Genomic DNA, 12,210 nt, shown 5'->3' with positions numbered 1-12,210 from the left:
GTTTGAATGACATTCTGTGATTTCAAGTAAACAATATTAATGATTTAATTATCAAGAGTAAATTATTCCATTTCAATATAATTTTATAACACGAATGCCACAAATAAGATTGTTTGTAAATACTTGACAACCCAAAATTAGATTTATAATAAATAATAAAAGGAAGTAGAGAAAAAAGGAAAAGTTTGAAATATCAGTATCAGAAATATGAAAGAACTGCAAAGGACTTGTGAGATACTAAAATTTAAAACAATCAGATACTAATTATTTAGATGCATAATTTTCTGATAAACAAAAAAGTACTACTTTTTTACTTATTATGGTAAGTACATAGCTACATGGAAATTTATTATACTTGTGCAGTCCTGTTTTTTCTTTTAATGTGCCCTCCCTGTCTTCTCAAGGATATAACCTGGACAAAAGAAGGGAACTCTGAAATTTTTTCTAGATGAAGATGGCAGTTATACTGTGTGACTGAGAGCTGCATGCAGTTTGAGGCAGTGAGAAATGAGATTTTTAGTGAAATTCTGGCTCACTGAAGTCAATGGGAGCTTTACCATTAGTTTTAGGGAAAGCAGAATGTTGCTCTTTGGTTAAATTACTAGCATAATTATCTACAGCATATTTTTTGTTTGCTCATGTACATGCATGTACTTTTAATATTATAGGTGCTTTATATTTCCTAACTTTATCTAATATCACTTGGTAGAATATTTTTTTGTTTTGACCACTGCCTCTACAATTTGATACGTGCCCTATAAAAATAGCTATGGTTTTAAATGCAACAATTATTCACTACATAGCTGTCAACAGCAATATTACCTAGCAGATTTAGAATAAAATGCATACCTGAAGGAAAATCCTTCCAATTCCACTCAACAGCTGAGGCTCTTGCTGTGGGTAATACTTGATGACGGTGTGATAAGCATCTACAGCAAGCACATAGTCCTAAGGGGTGAAAAGCAAACGCACATGACCAGATATTTAAGCTCAGCATTCTTCAGCCTTTATGTCGCCTTCTTTTTAAAGACACATTCAAACAGAATTAAAGTAATTGCATCTTGTCGGTGGGACAGAATTTCTACCTATCACTGTAGGCAGTAGTAACTGACTCTATTGGTCTTTTCTCAGTTATACTGGAACTGCATGCACAGGGGATCTTCCTTTTTTTTTTTTTCCAACTGGATCATATTCTGTTTGTAGCTCAATGCCAAGAACAAAAAATCTGAATGTTTATTCTTCAGCTTAGATTATGATTTAGGATGAAAGTCAAAAGCCTTCTGTATGACTGGAGTATACACACTTGAGAGTGTCTCATGTTTCAAATATATATATAATTTACATGGTTTAACAAACAATGTTCTGAAGCTTTGGGAACTGCTTGTGCACATGCTTTTAACTTGTAAAAAATATAATGTGTCAGAAGCTGCAATTCATTCACATTTTCAGATGACAAACTAGCACTACTGCCAAGGGGAACAAGACCTTTTCTATCCCTCCACTCAAACCCTTGTTCCCTTCTACCATACTGTGTAAAAGGAAAATGAGCAGGTAATCTAAATAGAAAACTGATTTCGGCTAAAACTAAGCGAGGGGTGGGCTGGTTCTGAACTCCAGGAAGCTTTGCAAGTGGCCCCGCACACACACACCTTCACAAAGACTGTGCTGGCAAGTGGCAGCTCTGAGATCTGCCTGCTCAAGACGCAGTGCAACCGTACCCTCCAGACAATGACCAACAACAGAGCATTAAACAAAATCATGGTCCCATTTCCCACAGGAAAGAAATACCCATGTGACTGGTTACTGCAGTCCAGCTGTTTCATGGTTAAACTACAGTAATTCAATGATCTAGGCAGTGAATAACTTCTAGAGCCTGGCTACATGGTCTTTGGCAGGCATACATGAGAAACTCTGCATGTGCTCTATGCTGGCTGGAAGACACGTAGTAGGTACATTCACAGGGCACAGGGTTGCACTAGCCTCAGCTATAGCTTCTTGGAGCAATCCAGAGCAGAGGCAGAGAAAGCCCGCATTTGCTTATAAAAGCCAGGCATATGCAAAGACAGAAGAGACTGTGCTGTACTGATTTCGTGATTCCTGACATTCCTGCCCTTCAACTTAATAGAAGAATTTGTGGTGGGTGTTAGGAAGCAAAAGACATCAAAGAATAATCTTTCAAAACTGCACAGGCATCCTGGGATACTCTCTACCCTACCATTTTTCTTGGTCAAATTATAGTACTCATTTAACTTGTCCCTGAAGTGAACACAGCTACTGGTAAAGGTACTTTTTCTTCATCTCCTGCTTAGTCTGAGGAGGCAATGTGCCCCAGGTATAATGAATTTCTTTTCCTGAGGTGACACTTAAAACGATTGAACCCTACTTGACCCATGCACCAGGTCACCATTTGGAACATACTAATTGTTTCATACACACAAAAAACCAAGAGAAGTCTTTGAAATCTGATCTGTGTATGAGAGAAATTACAGAAATTATAATAGTAGAGGTTGACTTAAACAGCCCAGGAGGCACTCTGCAGGACCTTTCTTTTGCAAACAACTTGTATATTGTGGGTATAATGATTAATTCTGAACAGTTAATTGCCAACATTTAGAGTTTATTCCAATTCTAGTGTGCCATGCCATGTTCGTGCTTATTATTGGTAACGGAAAGAGTTCAGAGAAAAGACAACGGGCCACATACAAAAAACCATATTTATTTAAATTCTGATTTATTTAACACTTAGAACTCAGATGTGATGAAATTCATACTACCAAAATTTTTCATAAATTTATGACTTAAGAAAAACTCAATTTTCACTGTAACAGCTCTCACTAAAGGACTTCATTGATCATAGAGTCCCACTGTGTTAGGTAGGTATAAAAAACTTGGAATAGGGACCCTCTGAACTGGCTCCTTAGAGGAACCCCAGCCATGCTTCTATTAGCTATTAACACCTGCAAGAGCGTCATGCATAAAATCTGAAGGATTGTCTATGACTGTGAATTTTATCCCTTTAAGCATAAAATGTGCTCACTGGAGAAATAATTTTATTATATAAAATTCTAGCTTTTGTGCTCAATGTCTTCTGTTCTGTGGTCTAAAGCTGCCCCTTACCCAGCGCTCAGTCTCACGCACACTTTAAGGCTTAGGTTACACAACAAAGATACGTAGCACAACCATGAGGGACAGGGGCTTTAAAGTCACATCGCCAAGCTGATGTAGAAACAACTCCCAGGAGATCATGCAGTTAAGCTGATAGAAAAGTGCTTCTGTCAGCTTAGTTTACAGCTTAGCATGATTTGACTGCAGAAAAGTCTCAGCCAGAAGAAGCTGCACGAGGGGGCACTGTTTGCGCAATTATAACACTACAGGCTTCCTGGTGTAGGTAGTAGCCAGCCTTGGTAGGAACAAGCAGCCAAGTAATGTCTTGGAGGTCCATGCTGCAGGGGCTTCAGGGACTTGGCCTAGTCAGGCAAACAAACCCTCCTCCCCTTTTGCATTCCCTATCAAGTGACTGTACATCACCATATGCATTATAACTAGGAGTACGTAAACATTCACACCTCCTAAAATGTGAGAGTAGAGGTGAAGCATTAAGAGTCTATGCACTGTACTTGTCAGTATGGCACCCTGTCTCCATACAACAGCAAAGCACATAGCATCTGTGCTTATCTACCCCATGCCTTGCAGTACCTATCACAGGAATGGGACCCATTTCTTCCAGGAGATGACAAGAGACTAAGTTATACAAGTCCAAAGCCACCCCTAAGCATAGGCGAGGATGGCCCCAGGATGAAACTGTAAAACATTATCACTCCTGGCTCCCTTCTAAATACAACCTCATTTTGTAGTAACTCCAGGATCCCACAGTGAGTTATATACACATTTACTCTTTCCACCACACTCTCCCCACACTATCATGGAAGCAGTAGTAGATTTCTAGAGTATCCTACATGTGCTACAGAATGATACTATTCGATGGTAAGTTATAAAAGCATCTTATCTGACAGTTCCTCCTCTGAAGGAGCATATCGTAAAGTAGATGAGATTTGGTCTCATTTACTAAAGACTTTTTCATTCCCAGCTTTGCTAATGTGACATGGTACACGAAAAATTGTCTGACAGAATGATAAATAAGACACCCTCCCAGAGGAGTGAAGTCTTGGTTGATACAAGTTGTGGTTGTGAGGAGTAAGACATATTAGGTACTGCCAGTAAAAAACCCAAAGACTACAGCTTGTGATCTTAAGACTTAAAAGGTGGGGCTGATGTATTGTCATGGTCTTTTACTTCTAAAGATTGCGAGCCTTAGATTTTCCACACCTTCATAAAAAAATCCCAAAAGAAGCACTGAAGTTACACAGTTCAGGATATGAATGAGAGTTGGCCTACTATTTTATAATTAAAAATCTCTTTTATTATGAAAATTTGGAGCTAACGTAAATATACTCATCCAAAATAGTTCTAGTAAGCCATTGGATCTGCTTGCACAGAAATGGCAAGTGGGGTTTGTTCTTCCTTTGATGCACTGCAGTATAACTGTATTTCCCTTCATGGTCACTGCATTATATGTTTTCATGTTTCCCTCACCACCACCGTAAGTACTTAAAATATTAATTATGACATATTTAGAAATAAGTATAAATGACCATGATGTGTAGAATGCTGAGAGTAGGTTCAATAAACCATAGACTAAAAATCAGCTTTACTTATACAAAGTGTATAGTTCATAAATACTATGTTTTGGGAAGAGAGGACAGGGATAACTTATCCTTCCTCTCTATCTAGTGCACTTGTGGAAGGGTTATGGAACCAGAGATTCACAGTGTTATGAATCCAAAGAGCAGTACTGCAGCACAGTTAGGCAAAAGACACGATGATTCATGCAGTCTTTCTCCTTTAAATCATAGAGGAACCAAAGTCCTTAGGCATCAGTCCCTTGCGTCATTAGTACAAGCTGTTACCTCCTTCTTTGTACAGTTTTAATTGTATTAGACCCAAATTAAAATCAATTCTAATGCTTTTGTTTTTATGAAGGGCAAGTTCTACAAAAGCTAAGACAGCACTGAAAAAAATCTAAAAAGTGCAAAATGTGCCTTTAATTAGAGTGCATTTATAATACATATGGAAAGTACTTAAGTGTTTATTCCTCAGAGAGGTAAAAATCTGGTAAGATAATGTCAAAAGCGATTTCAGCTCAGATGGAAAGAACTTAAAAAGTTTTCAAGACACTTCATGGTGATTTAGTAAAATGACAGACGTTTTGCAATTAGATTGTTGAAATGAAGCAATGTACATCATCAGTTGCATTTTAAATGAATATTCCCTGGTGCTGCTATATTCAGGGTACTCTTTCATAGTGACTTAAGCCCACAGTTTTTGTAAATGGAAGTCTACAGTGACACATATTACATGGTCTCCTCTTCCCTTCCTGCTGTATTTCCACCTCATCCCTTAAGTTGCCCCTTGTTCACATGAAATGGGAAAAGCCAATTCAGTTGATATAACTGAGATCCACCATTTCTTTGTTTTTGCCACTTGGTTAAGTCCAATAGTGGTGCACGGAAGGAAGCAAGAATACATTTAAGAAAGGCTGTACAAAAAAAAGGGGATGAACAGAACAAGACCATATAGTAAGACTGCCTTAAACTGCTACTGAACTGGATCATCGGTCACACAGATAAAAGGACACAGCAGGCAGAATTCAGTACCTAGGAAAGATGGTCCCAGGGTAAAGGAGACATGTGATTAATTTCCTGTTCCACTATAGGTTTCTTACGCAAGTCTGGGTGAATCACTTGTTTGCACCTCACTCACTACCTCCAAAACAATATACCCCTCCATCTCAATAATGTAATGAGATGTTTAGCTATGAAACGAGGCCGTATTTAAAAATAGAAAAATCATTGTGCTACATAAACAGAACTCCTTGAGTGAGATGAGTAATGCAGAAGAGATATGACCTTCTCTATGAAATAAACCAAAATTGTTCCCTATTAAATACTACTGAAGTTTTTTGGCCAAAGAAAGAGGTTAGTAAAAATAAGATAATCAGTTTTTCTTTTTTTATACCGATGTCACATAGTTTTACTTTAATAAATTATTATTATTATTAATCTACTAATAGCACAAGCTATTCCTTCACCTAATAGTACTTGGGGATCAAATATGACTGTATTGCAATATTGTAAATGTTCACTAGATGGCAATAGATGGCACTGACTCAAAGAATGAAATCAGTTGGTTTTTTAAATTACATACACTTGAAATACTTGAATAAAAATAAATGCAGTTTTAAAAGTGTATTACACAACAGAAAAAAAAATTATAAATATGTGGAACTGTTCAATTAATGTAATTGTTCATGGGAGAATTAACAAAAGTGTGTTTAAAAATGATTTGAAGAAGTAGTTTCATACTGAATACTCTAGAAGGTGGAGAAGGTGATTATAGCATTAATGCATGTTAGAATGGTCTTAAAAATTATTAAATTTATAAATAACCAATATAATTCTCTCACAGAGGATCTGTCACATAAGCAGAAAAATTAACTTCATGTACTACTCTGGTTTTAACTGCAACATGACTACGTTTGAAAAACCTTTCTCAAAAACTCCCTACTCCTCCATATAGGGGTATTTCTGAAAACTGAGACTCACAACTACTCCATAGCCAATGCACTGAAATGCAAATTTCAGATGGAAGTAATTATGCATTAACATGCAGTTGTAGGTAATCTGGAAGTTACTGTGGAACCATAAAGTTGTAACTTAATAACTGTGAGAGAGGCCCTAAGTACAATTGGTGTTCAGAAGTATTTGAACTGCAGTATTTCTGAAGTACCATTTCCAAAAAGGTGATAATCAGTATCCACAAATATATTTTTATTACTAGAAGAAGATAGCACTGACACGACGAAATCAGAAGAAAGGCAAGAACTGTGCATGCACGTGGATGTTTGTGTACGCGAGAAGAAAAACACTGAAAGTGTTAAAAACAATTCACAGTCAAAAGTAAAGTGAACTTCTTGAAAAAATATATTAACAGCATTTTCTTATTTATATATTCTACTTTGTTTGGGATCACAACTTGTGCTCTTCTCCACTTGCTTTTCGAAAAAGGAAGTTCCTTAAAAACTGAACCTATGTCAAGTACCTACTTCAAAACACAAATGCTTACTATTTCTTAAAAATACCTCATAGTTTAATGGACAATTATTTCTATTCAAGACAGAACTGTTCTGATTGCAGTATCATTATGAATACAAATTTCTGTTTTCCCTAATTCTCATAAAAAGGACATTCCATTTCATGTAAAGTAGTATTTGGATAACTGGATCTTAACTAAAAAATGCATGCTTTTTGAGGTATGGTAATACTAAGAATGGAGCCCTATTTGGGAAGTAGCTTAGTAAACGTCCTTGGGTCAGGTTTGGCATGACCTTGGGCAATCGAAGAGCAGGGAGCAAGGAGTGCAAATCTTGGCCTCTGAAGATTATACTGCTGACAGCTCTGCTCCAAGGCTGTTGCTGCTAATTGATTTGTGAAGTACAGTTAAGCTCCGGATAGCAGCAGTTTGTTGCAAGCTCGGAATGGTGATATCCCTATTTCCCTGACCATGAGGTGAACGTCAGAAGAAATTTTATTTCTACTTCCTGAACACAAGGAGAAGCTAAGAGTGTTGCACCAAAAGGAGTAGGATTACTTAACAAAGTAAGGGGGAAACAAGGGAAAAAAAAAACCCCAGCAGTGGAAGCCAGTTACTTTTGCTTTTATTCCTTTCTCTTCCCCCCCTACCCACCAGTGAGGATTTAACTTAAAAGAAGGTATCTTACAATTGAGATAAGTTTAGATGTGCTCGATCTTCATCATATACAAGGCTACAGTATTATTAATGCTCACAAATAGAGCAACATTCCTAGTGCGCAGTTTGAAAAAGACAGAGCACATAATTGCTTTTAATTACAGCATTTAGTTAAGTGTTTGAAAAATTCAATTTAAAAATGCAAATTCTGTATTGTTATTGCGTATTCTTCAGGATGATTTGGGGAGAACTAAGTACAGCTATGTTCCCAAAGAACATTACTGCAAATGGTTATCTATTAAATAAGACATTATTAAGTCTAATTAATTCTTCACTAAGCAAAACCTCTATGTACAGTCAGGTAGTCTTCCCTTATCTATGCACCAGTAATTCTCTTGCACTTTCTCTGACGTTCTATTCTGGAATATACGGTACCTCTGCAGTTGCTGCCACCCACGTACCTTCATCATTAGCAGACAGTTTGCCATGGAGTACATCACCCGGCCCAGACGTGACCTCCACAGCTGAACAGAGGCTGCAAAATAAGAGCAGCTTGTGAATTTGCACAAATAAATTAGAGGTTCTTTCTTGCCATCAATTATTGGTCCTATGAATTACGATTTTGAAAGATCCCCCTCATTAACACCACTGGGTTTTAGCCTAGAATTTTTAATTCTCAGCCATGCTGCACCATCAGACAGAAAATTCTGCATCTCTCCAAGGGAATTGCTCAAGCAGCTCTGGGGACCATACACAATGCAACAACACAGAGCAATAGAGAGCCACTCAGCTTTGAGCTTAGGCCAAATATTAAACACTAAAATAAGCCACGCATTTTCCAATATCAGAACAAAAGGTGCATAAAAAGATTCAAGTGATAATGAGCATCGGTTTAAAAACATGTAATCTACAGCATTAAATGTGATAAAAATCAAACATAGCTAAAATGTCATTTCAGAGCCAAAACACGCAGGGTGAGAACTGTCTGAGTCTGGGACTGTTTGTGCTTGCCTCTGGCTTAGAGATACGCTGGAAAAAATCTGCCAAGCCTGTCTCCTTTCCCCATGCTCCTGGAGCTTGCAGGCATTAAAAGCTGCAGCAGCAGATTTCTCTCTCTTGCTTTGCAGACAGACTCCTGATGTTGTAAGAGAATGGTTCACATAGATCCTTATTTTCTCTTGCGTTACAGTACCATAGGTCAATGCTAGAAATATTCCTCTAATCCTCAAAAATAAACATTAGGAGTATTAATTTAGTATATTTGGAAAATAAATGTCTCAGTCAATCAGCTGTCAAGGTCACCGTAATGATTTGAGAAGGGGGGAGGAAAGGTAGAAGAGGCTATTTCAATGAGATTGTGATAACTGAGACCACCTATTTGTATCAATAACGTAGCCTCTGATGAAAGCATGGCAGGTCACGTAGATAATTCTTTCAGCACACATAAATGTCATTACAAATAAGAAGAGAGCTTGGTGAAATGTCTACTCCCCTTCCTAAAAACTCCTTCAGTCCTCTCCAACAACAAACCCATGAATATTCCCAAACTATCTTTGTCAAAAGGGGGCATAATGTGGGGCCCAAGACTGAACCCAGTTATTTCATCCACCGTACCTTAAAATCATGCGTTACTCCTAGCTTTTGTTTTAGAAATTCCCCCTTGACCACACATCCCTACTGCTGTTAATGAAGAGGATGATGTAAACCACGAACAAATATTTTATGATACATTTTTGTTTTTCTTTCCTTGTGGGTGTCTGTAAAACCTGGACATAATTAAATAACTCTCCTTTATTATCTCACTTATGTTAATCTTTCTTTTTCGCATGTCCTCATAGTTTGATAGCCACATTCAGCTTTTTAGGACTTAGGTGACAACAAATTAGATGTTGATTCCTGCAGTGGAGTCATCTAGGTTTCCTGTTAAAAAGCCAATAGCACCAGCTACAGTTCTAGAAAAGGACTGCAAAGCAGACAGATCAGATGTCTTCAGTCTGTGCTATAAACTGAACAGGAACCTGATCTGGAAATTGCGTAGCCCTGTGGGATGAAGCTTCTTAGCACTGGCAGAAAGGGGTTAAAGAAAACCTGCAAAGCAGTAAACAAAATCGAAAACCCAACAGCCGATCACTGTGTGTTATTGAAATGCCTGAAACCCACTCTGCAGGTCCATGCAGTCATGCTTCCACTCTAAGCATTTGTTTTTCCTTGTTACTTATCAAGGACTCCATACTCCACGCTGTCATTCATTTCAATAGGAGCTCTGTGCACTGAGAAGTTGCCAAACTGGCATCTTACAGAATGTGTTACCAGGCAAGCGGTGCAATGTGCCTATTGGAAAAACTGGTGCTCTGTTCCAGACTAGAGGAGATATACATGATAAATCGGTCGGTGTAGCACCTTCTTACACCAGCAATAAGGAAATTACATGCTAAGCATAATCCCCATAATGAATTAAGGCTGTCTTCACATAAAGCTAATAAGGTTTGCTTCAGCTAGTCTCACATGAAAAAAACCAAACCCATTATCAGCCTCCTGGAGCTCCAAATGCAGTGAAGAAGCAGACAGGGAGCAGACCTGGCTGACCTCCACAGCCAATAGCAGTCAACAGTCTCTGCAAAGGTCCCATGGGCTTTTTGGCAGTCTTAAACCTACAGGCAGCTGCACAGTAGACATACAAAGATCCCTCCGAATTTTCAGCAGCCTTGTCCCTTGGTAACTACTAGCTGCTGCTTTTCTAACTATGCCTCCTCCTGAGCTCATCTCAGCTCTAAAGCAGCAGCAGAGGAAAAGCAAGGAGCCAGAAACTCACAAGTGAGGGAGACTGCAGGACGAAGGATTATGACACAGCTAGGAAAAAGTCCTTGTACCTTAAAGGGGAATCAGTGTCTCAGTTTTAAAGGGGTAAAAAGGAAAAGAATGTGGGAACAATAAGGACGAAAATGAGGGTAGAAGGGGGATAACAGGGAAAAGTAGGTAGGAGAACAGAGGCAAGAACAGTAGATACAAGGAGAGAACAGAAACTCCTGGAACGCTGTGGATAAATCTTCAATATCAGATTATTTCTCTTTTTCCTAACCCTTTTGAGAAAAGTAGCAAATGTATTCATTTGACTATAGTTGCAAAGGCCTTTATGATATACGCTGCTCGCATGTGCGTTCACTTTTTTAGGGCATATCTAGATGGTGTATTAAGTCAAGTACAATAACACATTAAAGCTGCTTTACATCCAGTCAATTTGAAGACCAGGCAGAAGAGTTCAAACAGGTCTGCACCATTCCATATAAATGTTGTTTTAGGGAAATGTTTATAGTAATTTTTTAACTCTGCTAACAACTCTACTCAGCCTCTTCCTATCTCAGAGGCAGACTTTTACTTCCCACAGGCTCTAGGTGAATGTTATCCTAGAAAGAAGTTGGTAAGATTTCCTTAGACTGTTAGTTGAAGCTGAAAGGTTTTTGTTTTCTTGGTATGATGTTTTTAACTTGCTAGGCACCATGAGTGGTTCATATAAACCATAACAATGCCTAAAATGTCACCTCTTGTCCAATTCTTAAGTGTACTCAAATGACCTCATTAGTATAAATTCTGTTAAAAGAAAAAAAAAAAGATGCTTGGACAACTGATTTGTCCTGATGACCCTTCTTTATGCAGTAATGTATCCTATACTACTGAAGTTAAACAACTGAGAGAGGAGGAACAGGAAAAAAACATAATTGCATATAAAATCATGAAAATGACGATGTGGATTAATATAATCTAAATCTTACTCTAAAAAGTGACTTAGGTTTTTCAGGAGTCTAAGTAACCATGCAGCTAGTGAGACTCGGCCATCTATGTAGCAGCATCCTAGGCCAGTGTAGCCCTTGTACGATGGCAGCTCCAGCTAAAGAAATTTAGTGGATTTCAGACATGAGGACCGAGAGGAGCCAGTCAGACAGGGCTTAAGATGAAACATCCATCTAGCTGCAACAGCAAAACACTTATATATTCATCACTAAAGGATAGGAGCCATGTTCTTTGTTTCTTCTAAGTAGGAAAAAAATTGATTTAGTGCATCAGTTTGATCAAGGGCAAAACTGTGAAATTAATTCCAGCAAATAAAAGTACAAGATGTATCATTTCAGAGGCTGAGTAGGCTATGAGATTACAAAAATACTGTTTTAACAACTCTGGGGCAGTCTTGTGAAAACTTCTGGCATACTTAGGCAAGCGATAAAAACACACTGCCTGTGAAAAAATGTTTAAAGAATACCTACCTTGTCTGTTCTCCTGTGTAATGTTAGTCATACTTCCATCTTCGGCTAAGCCTTGTTCCAAATTTTCTAATATCTGTAGTAAATTTTTTAAAGTAACCAATATGAGTTTAAACAGTACTATATATTAAATGTAAATCATTTACAA

General features: G+C 37.9%; 1 protein-coding gene across 1 annotated transcript in view; it reads right to left on the bottom strand.

Moving 5' to 3' along the window:
- TRAPPC12 (trafficking protein particle complex 12) overlaps window positions 1-12,210 on the bottom strand; it is a 56,566-nt gene that overhangs the window by 7,250 nt on the left and 37,106 nt on the right. Inside the window, 3 exon segments of the mRNA XM_009329299.1 lie at window positions 850-948; window positions 8,268-8,341; window positions 12,066-12,138. Coding sequence (XP_009327574.1) covers window positions 850-948; window positions 8,268-8,341; window positions 12,066-12,138 — 246 coding nt within the window.

Source organism: Pygoscelis adeliae, unplaced genomic scaffold, assembly GCF_000699105.1.
Source record: "Pygoscelis adeliae isolate BGI_AS28 unplaced genomic scaffold, ASM69910v1 Scaffold17, whole genome shotgun sequence".
In the NCBI taxonomy this organism is placed as follows: Eukaryota; Metazoa; Chordata; class Aves; order Sphenisciformes; family Spheniscidae; genus Pygoscelis; species Pygoscelis adeliae.
This window is presented reverse-complemented; position numbering and strand designations above follow the sequence as displayed.